Source organism: Heterocephalus glaber, unplaced genomic scaffold (assembly GCF_053883595.1).
Source record: "Heterocephalus glaber isolate CG9 unplaced genomic scaffold, H.glaber_assembly_v1.0 deba00001608, whole genome shotgun sequence".
NCBI lineage: Eukaryota > Metazoa > Chordata > Mammalia > Rodentia > Bathyergidae > Heterocephalus > Heterocephalus glaber.
The window spans coordinates 7,945,001-7,963,351 of record NW_028258379.1 but is presented as its reverse complement, the minus strand read 5'-3'; the positions used below and the strand labels follow the sequence as shown (position 1 = coordinate 7,963,351).

General features: G+C 35.8%; 1 protein-coding gene across 34 annotated transcripts in view; it reads right to left on the bottom strand.

Moving 5' to 3' along the window:
- Positions 1–18,351, bottom strand: part of Gphn (gephyrin) — a 589,435-nt gene that overhangs the window by 76,753 nt on the left and 494,331 nt on the right. For all 34 annotated transcript variants that reach the window (XM_087195039.1, XM_087195042.1, XM_021247567.2 and 31 more), the window contains 2 exons: positions 15,683–15,738; positions 844–963 (listed from right to left, as the gene is read on the bottom strand). In XM_087195039.1, the coding sequence (XP_087051165.1) occupies positions 844–963; positions 15,683–15,738 (176 nt within the window). The remainder of the gene's footprint in view (positions 1–843; positions 964–15,682; positions 15,739–18,351) is intronic.

Sequence of the window (18,351 nt, the reverse complement as noted above, 5' to 3'; positions counted from 1 at the left end):
ATGTGAGTGCTACCTGCCCAAAGGCGGGTAGCCTAGATAAGATATAAGGGATAGAAAGAGGCTTGTCAACTGTTGCTTCTTTGCTACTTTGTTGCTTTGCTACCTTCTGCCCACCATGAACTGTTTCTCCTTGTGTTGCCCCTCTGCCATGTTGCCCTGCCTTGGAGTTAGCCAACTGTGGATGGAAATCTCTACAAACTGTAAGCCAAACAAACTTTTCCTCCCTTAACTTTGGGTGTTGAGTATTCTGTCTCAGCAATGAGAAAAGAACTAAGACAGTCCACTAGACAAGGGAAGGGAAAATGACATAAATTCAGCATTTCCAGGCTATCATTTGGTGCCACAGCTTTTCCCTGAATTAGAGGAAACTAGAGGCAAAAAGGTTGCTGGGTTAAAATGCTTGGCTTAAGAGTAATATTAAAAAAATTACCCAAGTGTTCTTTGTTAAATTTTTCTCTATTAAGTTTTGATTTTACGAACACCCTCACATTATATCAGAAGCTAGTCTCAATGACAAATTTCTGAGGTAGAAGATAGGTAAAATATTAATATCACTATTTTTGAGCGTGAAGTGTTTCTTTATTCTTTGCATGTGAAATTTCTTGGATTAAACATGGCTCAAATTCTATTATAGTAATAGTATAAAAAGAACCAACCATCTTATAACATAAAATTTTAAGCCTGAGGTAATTTCTTACTGTACAGCCATACATTACAATGTAAGATCCCAATGTAACAAAAAAATAACAAACAAGGTTAATCTTATAAACATGGCAGAAAATGGGCATGACTTCTAAAATTGCCACAGGAACATCAGCAGGGTAAGACCTGGCAGTGACATACATCATCTGATTCCCTGATTAGTTCGGTATCTTCCACTTGTACTACTGCATCAGCACCGCAGGGGATTGGAGCACCTGTTGTAACCCGCATGACTTGTCCTGGCATTACTGTCTGAGTTGGCTGAAAGTACAAATGTGAAAGAGATAGTTGATTATTTGGCTACTGCAAAGGAAAACCTGCCAGGGAAGTGATATTTTTTAGAAACAAACATGAAAAGTCATTCAATCCTACTCATTTTGAGCCCATATAATAGAAGGTACCCACAAACAGGTACACTCACACCCAAGAGGCTTCAACATTATTTAAACTGACATTATATGTACTTTAATGTGAATTAATGTAAAGCGATTTGAGAGTCTGTAAGAAAAAAATGCGAGACCATACAATATTATGAATAACAATTATGAAAAACTAGCACCTTGATAATTTTGGAAGTTCTGATATTTGACGAATGCAGTAGTTTATTAACTAAATTTTTTGGTTAAATAAAAGCAGGCCAGAAAAATAATTTTAATTATTGCTATTGATATCTTTCTAAAACATATTAGCCTACTTAGCAATTACTAATAAAGTCTAATGAATATAATTAAATCATTTAAAAATGACCCAGAGTTTGTATGGCCTAGGTTAAACATTATTTTTGAAATTAAGAAACAGTATTTTTATTATTTGAGTTTTCATATTGATGGTACAATGACAGGAGTTGCCCAACTGTCTTCTCCCAGCATAAAGGAAAGTATATTTCTGTAAGATTCATCTGATAGTTTTGATCAGGTCTTTGGAGACTCACTTGTCAAGGGTCACGGTTTAGGTGATAGTTGAAAAAAGGAGTGGGCCAGGGATTTAGCTCAGTGGTGCCGTGGCCCACCTTGCAAGCACAAGGTCCCGAGTTCAATCCCCAGTATCAAAAACAAACACACACACACAAAAGGAAAAAAGGAGTGCTTCAGATTTCTCCTTAAAATAAATCATGTGATGATATAAATTTTCTACTTCATAAAATCTTTTTAAGGACATCTACTTCATAAGTGTTTAAAATATTGTCATTACAGTATGAATAAACTTACTATTACTGAACTGTATGCTTAAAAATGATTAAGTGCTAAATTTCATTTCCACCAAAGAAAAATCATATATACATACTTTAGGGAATGGTTAAGGAGACATACCCTACCACTAGAGGTACAATCAAAGTAAAACTGGACATTTACTTGTTAGAAAAGCCTCTAAAACTTGTCTATAACACAATGATGCAAATGATAGTACCAGTAACTAATAGTTATTGAATCCATAATGTATGCTAGCTACAGTATTAGATGCATTATATATTCTAGAATATAAGCCCTAAAAAGGCAGAGATTTGTTTTACTTTCGGTTTGCGTCTCCAGATCACATTATCATTTTCTAACTATATACTATGATATCTATATGCTATTTTAACTAGGCTTCCATCACCAAAACTTAGAGAAGGAGAAGGAAAGAGAAATAGGATTGTCACTCCTCTTCCTTTTTTCCTGGTGGGCTGCATTTTGGTGATGGTTAGACATCTCTACTAAATGAGAGCCATTACTCCTTTTTGGGTGGCCCTGTCCTATAGTTTTGAATCTTTCCGGCTTCAGCTACTTCTATTTCCCTCTGCTCCTTCAGACCTACAAGTAGTAAGAGAATCTCACTGTTGCTAGCACCTGGGTGCTTCGAAACCCTTTGTTGGTTTCTCTCTCTTTTTTTTTTCATTAAGTTTATTGGTACATTTTAGGTATAAAATAGTTACATTCATCATTGGGATCTTGTACCTTTACATGATGTACCTTGGTTCTTAGTTTTTCCTCTTCCCCTGCCCTCCCTTTACCCCCTCCACCCTTCCCTATTTGCAAAGACTTTGTTTCCATTTTTTTTCCTTTTCTAATATTTTTTCTTTTCCCTTCTTTCCTTTCCCTTACCCCTCCCACTTCCCCTACCACTTTAGGCCATTACTTCCTATTACACAATATCAATTATACATTTTAAAAATTACAATATCAAAATTTAGAGGACATTACCACAGATTTTACAGACTTTAAAGGGATATAGAAAGCATATTACAAAAATCTTTTTTGAAATAAATTTGACAACTTCTAAGAAGTACCTTGGAAGACAAATTAATGAAACGGACTCTGGAGGAAATACAAAATTTGAATAGCACCTATTAAAGAAAGTATATTCCTAGCTTGAAAATCTACCTATATGACAACAACAGGCTCATATACATTTTAATTGATGAGTTACATCAAATGTTTAAAGCAGAAAAAAGAAGGAACAGTTCACCCCTCATTTTAGGAAATCAACATTGTGCTAATACTAAAACTGGATAAAGACAATAGAAGAAAAAAGTATGAACATAGATAAATTTTTTTTTTAACAAAACAAACTATTAGAAGAGAGATCTGGCAGGATGTAAAAGGGATGGCAGTGTTGGTTCAGCATTGGAAGATCCACCCCCATAAGTCATCATTTTAACAGTCATCAACATTAACAGAGGAATGGAAAAAGCCATATGACCCTGTTAGTAGTTGCAGTAAAAGTATTAGATTAAATTCTACAGCTGTTTATGGTAAAAGCTATCAGGAGACTAGAAGTAGAACAGAGCCTTCTCAACAGATGAAAGACATGTACTCCATACTTCCAGCAAAAACGCCTTATATGAATGGAGAAGATACAATGCTTTCTCCTTAAGATGGGGAACAAGGGCAGATATGCTTACTCTTTATCTGTCCATTAAACTTTGAAACCTAGGCCCAACAAAAAGAGTCTGGCAATAAAATGACACAATTAGGATAGGACTGGCACGGCAGAAGCAAAATCTTTATATGTAGATGAAATGATCATCTACAGAGAAAATACTAAGAAATCTCTAGGAGCCCTGAGAACTTGTATTTGAATTTAGCAGAATTAGGAAACACAAGGTATATATAAAAATTCAGGTCTATGTATACCAGCTATAATTTTAAAAGTTATGTAGGAGTACAAAGAACCTAGAAAAGTAAAAAGAAAAAAAAAAACAGTGTTGGAAAACATTTATTACTTAATGTTAAGACTTCCTTGAAGGAAGCTCCCCGCTTCCATTCCAGGCTCCTAGGGCAGAGAAGCTCAGCCGGTCCCAGCACCTGGAAGAAAGCTCCCCCACCACCATAACAAGCTCCTAGGGCAGAGAAGGTGAGCTGGTCCCAACACCCGGAAGGAAGCTCCCCTCTGATATCCCAAGCTCCTAGGGCAGAGAAGGTGAGCTGCGTGGGTGACAGAAGTACCCCCCCCCCCCACCGTGAGGAAATGAAAAAACACATAAACAAGCCTCAAAAACAGACTTCCAGATCACCTACAGCAACCTCAAAGGGAAACGAGATGGAACATGCTGATACTCAACCACCTGGACTCTCTGAACTGGCAACAAAAGAGGATCTGGGAAAAATGAAATCAGAAATAATTTCTCAGATAACAGCAAAGATTTTGCTCATGGGGCAAGACATGATTAATAAATCTAGAGAGGACACAGATAAAAAAAATAGAGGATCTGAGGAACATGATGGAATCCCAACATAGGAAACAAATGGAATCCATAAAACAGATGCAAACAGATTTCCAGGAGATTAAAAACTCCATCGAAGTCTGTGCAGCAGAATGAACCTATGTGAGGATAGAATTTCACATATAGAAGATAAGATTGCAATTAGTGACCAGGAAAAGAAAAATTGTTTCACAATTATAAGGGAACACGAGAAATCAATCCAGCAGCTGCTAGATGATGCAAAGAAGAATAACATAAGACTGATTGGACTCAATGAAGAAACAGGAGAGAGCGCAGATGACATAAAAAACTGTTCACAGAAGTGATGGCAGAAAACTTGCCAAGCAGGGGTAAACAACTTGACATACAGATAAGTGAGGCATATAGGACTCCAAATAGCCTTGATCAAAAAAAATCTACACATAGGCATATAATTGTTAAGATTCCAGAACAAAACAGAAGAACAAAGTTCTACAAACAGTGAGAGAAAAGAAACAAATCACATACAAAGGAAAGCCCATCAGAATCACAGCAGACTTCTCAACACAAACCATCAAGGCAAGAAGAGCTTGGAGTGACATATTCCAAGCCCTAAAAGAAAACAGCCTCCAACCCAGATTGATGTACCCTGCAAAACTATCTTTCAAAAGTAATGGAGAAATAAGATACTTCCATGACAAAGAGCACCTTAGGAACTTTGTGAATACCAAACCAGCACTCCAAAGAATTTTACACAATATCCTAGGAACAGACAATGAGGATCACAACCCCAGGAAGCAAAGCAGAATGAACCCATCTGGCACGACAAGAAATTAAATGTAAAGGGGGAGAACCCAACAAAAAGAAAAAGTCATGGCAATGATAAGTCAATACTCTTTAGTTATAACCATCAACGTTAATGGTCTCAATTCACAAATCAAAAGAAACAGACTGGCAGAATGGGTCAAGAAGCAAAATTCAACAATATACTGCATACAAGAAACACACTTAATTCAAAATGAAACTCATAGACAGAAAGTTAAAGGGTGGAAAACAATACTCCATGTGACGGGAACCCGAAAAAAAGCAGGAGTAGCTATCCTCTTGGCAGATCAAGTAGATTTCAAACCAACACTGATTAAGAGAGACGAAGAAGGACACTACATCCTTGTAAAGGGAACAATCCAAGAGGAAGAGATGACAATCATAAATATCTATGCACCAAACACTAGTGCGCCCAACTATATAAAACAAACACTAATGGACATGAAAAGTCATATATGCAGTAACACAATTGCAGTGGGTGACCTCAACACCCCACTGTAACAAATAGATAGATCAACTAGACAAAAAATAAGTAATGAAATACTAGAACTCAATCAAACTCTTGAACAAATGAACTTAACAGATGTTTACGGAGTCTTCCACTCCACAAAATCAGAATACACATTCTTCTCAGCTGCACATGGGTCACTCTCCAAAAGAAACCAAATACTCACACATAGAACATGTTAAAAGTAAGTGCAAAGGAACTGAAGTTATCCCCTGTGTATTATCAGACCACAGTGGGATGAAATTGGAGATCTGTAGCAAAAGAAACTCAAAAAATTTCATAAACACGTGGAAATTGAACAACACACTTCTGAATAACCAATGGGTCACAGAGGAAATTAAAGAAGAAATCAGACAGTTCCTTCAATTAAATGACAATGACAATACAATATATCAGAATCTATGGGACACAATGAAAGCAGTCCTATGAGGGAAATTCATAGCAGTGAATATGCATATTAGGAAAACAGAACGAGCCCAATTAAACAACCTGATGCTGAATCTCAAGCTTTCAAAAAAAGAGCAGGACAAACCCAAGGTCATATAAGGGAAGAAATTATAAACGTCAGAGCAGAAATCAATGCAGTGGAGACTAAGAGAACAATACAAAAAAATCAATGAAGCCAAGAGTTGGTTCTTCGAAAGAATCTACAAAATTGACAAACCCTTAGCCAACCTTATCAGAAAAAGGAAAGAAAAGGCCCAAATCCATGTAATTAGGAATTAAAAAGGTGAAATTACAACAGACCCAGTAGAAATCCAGAGGATCATCAGTACCTACTTCCAGAACCTATGTGCCAAAAGATGGAAAATACAGAAGAAATGGACAGATTCCTCGATATGTATGAATTACCAAAGTTGAATGAAGAAGACCTAAAAATTCTAAACAACCCAATATCAACCAATGAAATTGAAAACCTAATTAAAAACTTACCAACTAAGAAAAGCCCGGGCCCTGATGGCTTCACTGCTGAATTCTACAAGACATTTAGAGAGGAACTACTGCCACTACTGTTTAAACTCTTCAATGAAATTGAAAGGGAAGTAATACTCCCAAATTCATTCCTGGAAGCAAGCATCACCTTGATCCCCAAAGCAGAGAAAGACCCAACCGTAAAGGAGAACTATAGGCTAATCTCACTAATGAACATAGATGCAAAAATCCTTAATAAGATACTGGCAAATAGAATGCAGAAGATCATCAAGAAGATCATACACCCTGATCAAGTGGGATTCATCCCAGGGATGCAGGGATGGTTCAATATAGGCAAATCAATCAATGTAATACACTATATCAATAGAGCCAAGGATAAACACCATATGATTATCTCCATAGACGCAGAAAAAGCATTTGACAAAATCCAACATGCATTTATGATAAAAACCCTACAAAAAATTGGAACACATGATCTCTACCTCAAACTGACAAAAGCCATCTATGAAAAATCAACAGCCAATATCATACTAAATGGTCAAAAACTGAAATCCTTCACACTAAAATCAGGAACAAGACAAGGAGGCCCACTATCACCACTCTTGTTCAATATAGTTCTGGAAACATTAGCCACGGCAACTAGACAAGAGAAAGAAATAAAAGGAATAAAGATAGGAAATGAAGAAGTCAAATTGTCATTATTTGCAGATGACATGATACTCTATAGAGAAGACCTCAAGAACTCCACTAAAAGTCTTCTAGACTTAATAACCTAATTCAGTCAAGTAGCTGGTTACAAGGTCAACACACAAAAATCAATAGCTTTCCTCTGCATGAATGACAGACTCACTGAGAGAGAAGTGGGGCAAATAATTCCTTTCACAATAGCATCCAAAAAACTGAAATACCTAGGAATCAACCTAACAAAAGAAATCAAAGACCTCTTCTCTGAAAATTCTAGCACTCTGAAAAGAGAGATTGAAGATGATATCAGAAAATGGACAGACATCCCCTGCTCCTGGGTAGGAAGGATTAATAGAGTGAAAATGGCCATACTTCCAAAACTTCTATATAGATTCAATGCAATTCCAATTGAGATCACAGCAGCATACTTCACAGACTTTGAGAAAACAATTTAAAAATTCATTTGGAAGAAGAAGAGACCCAGAATAGAAAAAGCACTACTAGGTAACAGAAACATAGCAGTGGGTATCACAATCCCCAACCTGCAACTCTACTACAAAGCTACTGTGATCAAAACAGCATGGTACTGGCAAAGAAACAGACCTGAGGACCAGTGGAACAGATTAGAAGATGCAGAAAAAACGCCAGACACATTCAGCCATCTTGTCTTCAATAAAGGAGCCAAACACCCTCACTGGAGGAAAGATAGCCTCTTCAATACATGGTGCTGGAAAAATTGGGTTTCAACTTGCCAAAGATTAAAACTAGACCTGTATCTCTCACCATGCACTCAACTAAAATCAAAATGGATTAAAGATCTAAATATTAAAATAGAAACTCTGAACCAGTTGGAACAGAGGTTAGGTAGAACTCTTGAAGACATTGGTGTAGGAAAAGATTATATGAACAAAACCTCAGTTGCCCGTGAACTAGCACAATCAACAAGTGGGATCTCTTCTTATTAAAAGGTTTCTGCACAGCAAGAGAAACCACCAGCAGTGTGAAGAGACAACCCACAATGTGGAAAAAAATCTTCACCTGCTCTTCCTCAGACAAAGGTCTATTATCTCAAATCTACAAAGAACTTAAAAAGATCAGACCTCCTAAATTTAAAGACCCAATCTGAAAATGGGCATCTGAAATGAATAGACATTTCTCAGACAAGGAAGTAGAAAGAGCAAATAAATACATGAAAGAATGTTCAATATCACTGGTTATTTGAGAGATGCAAATGAAAACAATGCTGAGATTCCACCTCACTCCAGAAAGAATGGCTGCTATCATGAAATCAACCAATAACAAATGCTGGTGGGGCTGTGGGGAAAGAGGAACCCTGCTCCACTGCTGGTGGGAGTGTAGACTGCTGCAACCACTGTGGAAATCAGTACGGAGATACCTCAAAGAACTAGGACTGGAAGTCTCATTTGACCCCACTATTCCACTGCTGGGGATCTTCCCCAAAGAATTAAAAGAATCATACCACAGTGATATATGTGCACCCATATTCATAGCAGCACAGTTTGTGATAGCTAAAACTTGGAAACAGCCCAAATGCCCATCAACTGGAGACTGGATAAAGAAAATGTGGGTTTTTAAATAAAATGGAGTACTACTCAGCCACAAAAAATGAGAAATTGGAGACATTTATAGCTAAGTGGATGCACATTGAGGCGATACTCTTAAGTGAAATAAATAGGACACACATGTATAAATACCAAATAGTTTCTCTCGTGTGAGAAACTGAAAGTGTAAATGGGGACTAAAATGTATGATAGGTAATGTGAAATAGGAAGAAAAGGGGCAAAGGGGAAGGAAGTGGGAGGGCTAGAGGAAAGGATAGAAGGGAATGGGATTAATATGAGAAAATGGAAAAATAGGAACAAAATCTTTGTAAATAGGGAGGAATGGAGGGGTTGAAGGGAAGGCTGGGCAAGGGTGAAAGATGAGAACCAAGAGAGATTATGCAAAGGTGCAAATTTCCAATGATGAATATCATTATATTGTATACCTAAAATATACCAATGATTAGAATGAATAATTGATAATGCGAAATAGGAAGAAAAGGTTCAAATGCTTAGGGGTAGTGGGAGGGGCAGGGGAAAGGAAAGAAGGAAAAGGAAAAATGATGAGAAATGGAAAAAATGGAAATAAAGTCTTTGTAAATAGGGAAGGGTGGAGGGATTGAAGGGAGGGCTAGGAATGGGGAAAAAATAAGAATCAAGATGCATCATGTAAAGGTACAAGTTCCCAATGAGAAATGTAATTGTGTTGTATACCTAAAATGTACCAATAAAAGAATTTAAGAAAAAAGAAAAAAATAGGCCAAAAGATAGCCTTCATTTGCTGAAAAAAAATGCCTTTTTGGGTAAAGTGCAAAGTGAATTTTCAGGCCAGTTTTTTTTCCCCCCAATAAGTTTACTGGTACATTTTAGGTATAAAATACATTTACATACATCATTGGGATCTTGTACCATTACATGAGTCTCTTGGTTCTTATTTTTTTCCCCTTCCTCTGTCCTCCCTTCAGCCCCTCCACCCTTCCCTATTTGCAAAGATTTTGTTTCAATTTTTTTCCTTTTATCATATTTTTTCTTTTCCCTTGTTTCCTTTCCCCTACCCCTCCCACTTCCCCTGCTCCTTTAGACCTTTCCTCCTATTACACAATATCGATTATACATTTTTAAAATTAAAATATCAAGATCGAGGAGACATTACCACAGATTTTACAGAATTTAAGAGGATATAGAAAGCATATTTCAAAGATCTGTTTTGAAATAAGTTTGACAACTTGTAAGAAGTACCTTGGAAGACAAATTAATGAAATGGACTCTGGAGGAAATATAAAATTTGAATAGCACCTATTAAAGAAAGTCTATTCCTAGCTTGAAAACCTACCTATATGACAACAACAGGCTCATATACATTTTAACTGAATAATTATATCAAACATTTAAACCAGAAAAAAGAAGGAACAGTTCTCCCCTCATTTTAGGAAATCAACATTGTGCTAATAGCAAAACTGGATAAAGATAATAGAAGAAAAAAGTATGAACATAGACTAAAAAATTTTTTTACAAAACAAACTATTAGAAGTCAGATCTGGCAGTATGTAGAAAGTGGTTTTATTATAGGGATGGCAGGGTTGATTCAGCGTTGGAAGATCCACCCCCAAAAGTCATCATTTAAACAGAGGAAAGGAAAAAGCCATATGATCCTGGCACTAGTTGGAGAAAAAGTATTGGACTAAATTCCACAGCCATTCATGGTAAAAGCTATCAGGAGACTAGAAGTAGAACAGAATCTTATCAACAGATTAAAGATATGTACTCCATACTTCCAGCAAAAATGACTTATATGAATGGAGAAGATACAGTGCTTTCTCCTTAAGGTGGGGAACAAGGGCAGATATGCTTACTCTTCTCATCTGTCCATTAAACTTTGAAACATAGCCCCAAACCAAAATAGTCCGGTAATAAAGTGACACAATTAGGATAGGATTGGCAAGGTAGAAGCAAAATCTTTATATGTAGATGAAATGATCATCTACAGAGAAAATACTAAGAAATCTCTAGGAGCCCCGAGAACTTGTATTTGAGTTTAGCAGGATTAGAAAACACAAGGTATATATAAAAATTCAGGTCTATGTATACTTGCTGTAAGTGGATACTGAGATTTAAAAGTTATGTAGGAGTACAAAGGACCTAGAAAAGTTAAAAAAAAAAAAAACAGTGTCGGAAGACGTTAGTACCTAATTTTAAGACTTCCTCTAAAGCTACAGTAATCAAGGCAATGTTGGTGTAAGGAAAGACATATAGATCATTTGAATAAAACAGAGAATCTAGAAATAGAACCACACATATATGGTCCACTGAGTTTTGAAAGATTATTTAACATTAACATTTTATAGAATATAAACTCAATTCAAGAGCTGAGGAAAAGACAGTGTTTTCAGCAAATGGTACTAGAACACCTGGTATCCATATATAAAAAATTAACCTCAACCCTTTACTTCCATACATAAAAATAACTTGAGAGGATCTATGAACCTAAATATGAAAGACTAAAACTATAAAACTTTAAGAAGAAATTACAAGGGAAAATGTTTATGAATTTAGGGTAGGCAAGAACTACCTAGGATACAGAATCATGATTTATAAAAGAAAAAAACTGATAAATGAGATTCCATCAATATTTAGAACTTTAAATGACAACATTAAAATGAAAAATAGTCCTTAAACAGACCATATTTACAATGCATATAACCTATGACCAGAATATATAAAGAACTCTTACAGCTCATTAATAGACAACCCAATTAAAAAGTAAACAAAAGAAGATGATAGCCAGTACAACACAAGGAAAGGTGTGCAACACCAGAATGAGAAAAATACTAACCATGAACAATAACAAGATTGAATTATACACTCAATAGGGAGATGAAGTTCAAAAGTAAAAAGTTAGAAGATGAAGTTAAAAGTTAAAAGCGATACTAGAATGAGAAAAATACTAATCATGAACAATAACAAGATTGAATTATACACTCATTAGGGAGATGAAGTCAAAAGTTTTAAAAGCCTTGTCATGACTTTTTCTTTTTGTTGGATTCTCCCCCTTTGCGTTTAATGTGTCACACCCAGCGGATTCATTCTGCTGGGCTTCCTGGGGTTGTCATCCTCACTGTTTTTTCCTAGGATATTGTCTAAAATTTTTTGGAGTGCTGGTTTGGTATTCATGAAGTTCCTAAGGAGCTCTTTATCATGAAAGTATCTTATTTCTCCATCCATTTTGAAAGATAGTTTTGCAGGGTACATCAAACTGGGTTGGAGGCTGTTTTCCTTTAGGGGTTGAAATACATCACTCCAAGATCTTCTTGCCTTGAGGGTTTGCATTGAGAAGTCTGCTGTGATTCTGATGGGCTTTCCTTTGTATGTGATTTGTTTCTTTTCTCTCACTGCTTGTAGAACTTTGTTCTTCTGTTGGGTTTCTGGAATCCTAAGTATTATATGCCTATGTGTAGAGTTTTTTTGATCAAGGCTATTTGGAGTCCTATATGCCTCACTTATCTGTATGTCAAGTTCTTTTCCCCTGCTTGGGAAGTTTTCTGCCATCACTTCTGTGAACAGTTTTTTTATGTCATCTGCACTCTCTCCTGTTTCTTCATTGACTCCAATCAGTCTTAGGTTATTCTTCTTTGCATCGTCTAGCAGCTGCTGGATTGATGTCTCGTGGTCCCTTATAATTTTAAAGCAATTTTTCTTTTCCTGGTCAATCATTGCATTCTTATCTTCTATATGTGAAATTGTATCCTCACATTGGTTCATTCTGCTGCGCAGACTTTCAATGGAGTTTTTAATCTCCTGGAAATCTGTTTGCATCTGTTTTATGGATTCCATTTGTTTCCTATGTTGGGATTCCATCATGTTCCTCAGATCCTCTATTTTTTCATCTGTGTCTTCTCTAGATTTATTAATCATGTCTTGCACTATGGCCACAATCTTTGCTGTTATCTGAGAAATTATTTCTGATTTCATTTTTCCCAGGTCCTCTTTTGTTGCTAGTTCAGAGAGTCCAGGTGGTTGAGTATCAGCATGTTCCATCTCGTTTCCCTTTGAGGTTGCTGTAGGTGATCTGGAAGTCTGTTTTTGAGGCTTGTTTACATGTCTTCTCATTTCCGGGGTAGGGGGCACAGCTCACCTTCTCTGCCCTAGGAGCATGGAATAGTGGCAGAGGAGCCTCCCTCCAGGTGATGGGACTGGCTCACTTTCTCTGCCCCAGGAGCGTGGAATGGCAGTGGGGGAGCCTCCTTCTGGGTGCTGGGACTGGCTCACCTTCTCTGCCCTAGGAGTGTGGAACTGCGGCAGGGGATCCTCTTCCTGGTTGCTGGGATTGGCTCACCTTCTCTGCCCTAGGAGCTTGGAATCGCAGCGGGGGAGCCTCTTTCCGGGTGCTGGGACTGGCTCACTTTCTCTGTAGGGCAGTTTTTTTTTGAAGCTGTACAGTGTTAGCCTATAGCCCTGCCTCAATTTATTCAGATTCAATTTATTATAGTCTGTAAATTTACTTTAAGTTTTATTATAGTTGGATTTCTAATTTTCTCTATCTTGGCTTAAGCTGACTCTTATTATGTTATTTTTCGTGTGCTTATTAATAAACAGTTGGCTTTTCTTAAAGATCAGCAATTCTTAATTTTGGGTAAAGAATTACTACCAGCTTATATTTATTAAACTCTGTATTAAAGATGTATTAGATATAGAAACATTTATATACTTAGAGTAGACAATAGAAACTGCAACTGAATTAAGTCAGCTGAAGTGACATATCCTAGTGATATGTAAAATATTTCCTATATTTGTTAAGGTTAGCAGTTATTCTGTCTTTTTATTTTTATTGATTTTTATTTGCTTTATACAGGATAAAAAGTTTAAATTTTGACTTTAAAAAAGGTACTGACTTTTTGATAACACCTTATAATTACATAATATTTTCTTTGTAAGTGCCCAGTGCTCATGAGTGGGACCAAAGTATAAGTGCCAAGAACCAAACTATAAGTTACTTAAGGTCAAGTATTTCAGTATGCCAAGAAACCATTTTACAAACCACTGCCTCAATGTGAGCAATTTGGTTCTTACAAAATCTCTCAGATTGTTCTAAAGAATATGTGACACATCAGTTACGTCAGTTACAAGTAATTTGAAGAAAAACCCACTTTTCTGGAGAACTTACAGGAAGTTAACTTTTAAGTTATAGAATTCTTAATAAGAACTTAAAGATGTTAACATTTTTTAAGTAATACAATTCCTAATTCTCTTAAGTAATAGTAAAGGTTTAAGAGGTCCATAATTTGCTCTGCTGTGGCTACTACAAACTACTTATTTCCCTAAGCATACCAAGTAATTTTTTTTTTTGGTACCGGGGATCGAACTCGGAACCTTGCCAGGTGGCGGAACCATTGAGCTAAATCCCTGGTCCCCCAAGTAATTTGTTTTTAAATACCCCTGGGTCTTTGACTTATACTGTTCTCTCTGCCACTGCTGCTTTTGCAGAACTCTCTAAGGCCAGTTTCAAGCCATTTCCCTAACCTTCTGAGGCCAAAATGCTTAACTTCTCTTTTGTGCTACGAAGTATTTGAATGATACTATTAGCTTTACACCTAATATGCTGTGTTATATTTAGTCATTTAGATTGTCTCTTCCACTAAACTCCTTAAGAACAGTAATTGTGTTTTAATGTAACTTGTATCACCAGAACCTAGTACTTGGTACACATATAGTTTTGTTTGATACATGCTAAATAGACTCAGTTGAAGATTAGGCAAGTACTCCTTGAATAATGGGTATTTTGTAGCTTTGCTAAAAAAAAATGGATGCTTTAGATGTTCACTGCTGATAAAAATTAAATTATAAGTCACAAGGTAAGTCTCTTATAAAAGAGAATTAAGTCTAGCTACTTTTTTTTTGTCAGGAAAATGGTCATAGGGACTACACACAGCCTGTGTACAACATGGACAAAGATTTTACCACTATGGTACCAGGGTTAGTTTCTTTCTAGGCTAGCAGACTCAACTTCCACTATGAAATACTCATAAGCATTATATAAAAATAAAGATGGTAAATAATAAATAAAATTTTTAAGAAGGTGGCAGTTTGGACAAAAGTCATTCCTACCCCCTCCCTTTGTTCCTCCTTCCTTTTCTCTTTCCCTTCTCTTCTCTCTCTCAGCATGTGCTTACTGATAATAAAAAAGGGTTAAAGCAATCTGTAAAGAAGAATGATAATGGTAATGAACCTAGCTTCTTTATTTCAGCAACCAAGCACTGAGGCGATCTAAGTAGTTCTATCCAGAAACTCAGTATTTTTATAGGAAGAAAGACACACTCAGTAGTAGGACTAGAAAATGCTTGTAGGGTGTGTCTACAGGTGACATATACAGCATCATGCCATATAATAATAGATGTAGATTCTCTTCTGAAATTATTATTATTTTTTGGGGGTACCGGGGGTTGAAATCAGGACCTTGCACTTGCAAGGCAGGCATGGTGCTGCTGAGCTAAATTCTTGGCCCCTTTTAAAATTATTTTTATTGAGGAAATTGAAAAAATCATATACTGTATATTTAAGGTGTACAGCACGATGTTTTGAGAGACAGGTTGTGAAATTATTATTACAATTCAAATTAACATATCCTAGAGGTAGATTGTTTAAATGGAGAAATAATTTATTTGGTTCTTATGGGAACTATTTCTTTACATCTCTGATACTTTCTGAGTAATCCCTGAGATTTCAATCATGTTGACAGGAGAGGTTTGAATTACATGTCCAAAGACCATGAAGCTGAAATCTTCAGTGCCTTTCAGGCCTGTTAGGTCTTACCTGTTCACCAGCTTGGGATTCCCCAATGATGAAACGATCTCCTGGACCATCAGCGGCTGTGAGATGGAACAGACCAAGAATAAACGTCAATATGGACCTATAGTAAGGATCAAGAACTTAGTATTGGAATTCTAAAATTTTACTCAAATAAATAAAATTTTTAGGAGTGGGATATTTTTCTGACTTCCTAGACCAGGCAATGGTTTTGTTACTAATGGTTTGACTTTGGGTATCCATAACTCCCAAGTACCAGCAGAAGTGGTTCTAAATGTGCTGTTTCTTCGAGCCAGTGGAGATGTTCTTCCTGTCACTCCATAGTGTATACACTTGTGCTTTTCTAAGATGATTTTATTTTAGCTTATCCTCCTAAATAATTATCTGTGTACATGCATTTGTGATGTATAAACATACTCATGGATATATAGCACTATACATATCCATATTTTTCCATTTTTGATAAAATTTTAACTACCTCATAACTAAATGTGGTAGGGAAACTATATTTCTTTCTTCATTTTACAGTTGAAGGGAATGAGTAACAGTATAAAGGAACTCATATGGAAAAGATTAAGTACCTAAAATAAGATCTGCTTAATGGTAGAGGTAGTACTAAAACATAGTATGTTAAGTCTCAGAATAGTATTTTTTTAAAACAATGGATCATAAATAATGCTATTTGTGAATCAGAATATATAGGCAGTACTACACTACATTCTATGGCTATTTATTTATGGTGCTGGGGATTGAACCCCGGGCCTTATGCATGCTAGGCCCTAGCTCTACCACTAAGCTACCCTCCTGGCCCTGGAAAAAAAATCTCTGGAGATTCAAAATGTTTTTTTCTTTTTAAAATTTTGATATATTATTTGGCTTTTAGACAAATACTACTAGCAATGCTTATCTAATGTGTCTTATGATCATGACTATAATTATCTGCACGTAGCAATTGCTTGAGAGATATATAGAAAAAAGAGAACCCCTTACATAAAAATTTTAATCATATTTGCCATAATACTGATAAATAATAAAAATATTTTGCCTCTTAAAAAACAGATACAACTTTTATTGTAACTATAAAGCAGTATGTTTTCTAAGGGCTTAAATAAACTACTTTTTATAATGAGTCACTTCTTTGGACAAATGGCTTTGCTTACCCTGATGTAGAACAGGACAAAAATTAACATCATGACCCTTCTGTCACCACATGTTGTATCTTGTTCTTTTTACACTTCTCAGGGGTATCTATGGGTATCTTTATTTCTTCAATTTTTTTAATGTTCATTTGTAAAAGTCAGAATTTTCCTGCAATGCTGTTTTTATTATGCCACTTTCATGATTCTTTTTTAAAAAAGTTTTTTGTAATTAACAACTTAAAACAGGGATAAAAGTTATTGCTTCAATAACTGGTCATTTTACCAATGCTATTTAATCTATTCACCTGCTTATTTTTGCAGAATTTTAAAGCAAATGAAAATTAACATATCAATTATTTTTCAGAATTCTGCACTAACTGCATCTTAAATGTGAATAAACTTTAAAAAAATTATCTCTTCTAGTGAAATAATTATTAGCTTGCTACCTCCTGTATCAATGTACACACTTTCCTTTTACTTCTTGTGTGAGAGAAAATTAGCTGATTTCATCAAACAAGACTGAATCTGAATCATGATTTTGCTTACTATTACTTTCATTTAAATTACCAATCCTCTGCAACTTTCAGTTTTTTTGTTGATAAAAATGAAATAATCATACTATAAAAATAATACCTTTTAAAGGTATTCACTCCTTTTACTCATTTAGTAAATTTCTACAAAGTGTCTTCTATGTTCTAAGTGTCATTCATACTTTAGAATGGAGACAGTGCAGAAAGCAAAACTGGACATTATTTCTATTCTAAGAGTGCTAGTCTGTTATAAGGTTTTTCAAACTTGGGATCATAGAGGTGGACTATAAAATCAACTTGTAGATATTTTCTAATGAAAAAGCATAGAAAATATGTATCATAGGCCAGGTGCAGTGGCATGAACCTGTTGTCCCAGGTACTCCAACAGGTGAGGCAGGAGGATCATTTGAGCCCTGGAGTTTAAGACCAGCCTGGGCAACATAATGAGACTTCACCATCCCTCCCCCTTCAATGCCCGCCCCATCCCAAAAGAAGGAAAAAGAAAAAATATATCTTATCATGCCTGGTAAATATAACCACTGTTCCTACTTTTTGCTTACATATGTACATTTATATATTATATATGTCATATATGTGTGGATATATTTGACTTGTGATACGTAATATATTTTCCTCTGTGTATGTGGTTCAAACAAACTCTTAAAGCTACTGATATAATGGAGGAAAATAGTTACTAGCCATATAATCATATCATATATAATGAATATATAAATACAAATTGGGGAAACCACTCCAAAGGAGAAAAACATGATTTTATCAGAATATTCAATTAAACAATCTGAGGTACCCTAAAGGGTCAGGAAAGTCATGCTGACAAAAGGATTTCTGAATGAGGATGAGTACGAGTTAAGTAGGGGTGTGTGTGTGTGCGCACGTGTGTGGGGCATGGAAGGAGATAGAAATGTTCGATTACTGTGTGCAGAAACATTTTGTTGAAAGGCATTTGGTTCATGTGTTCTTTATACCTTATACTCTAACCATTTTT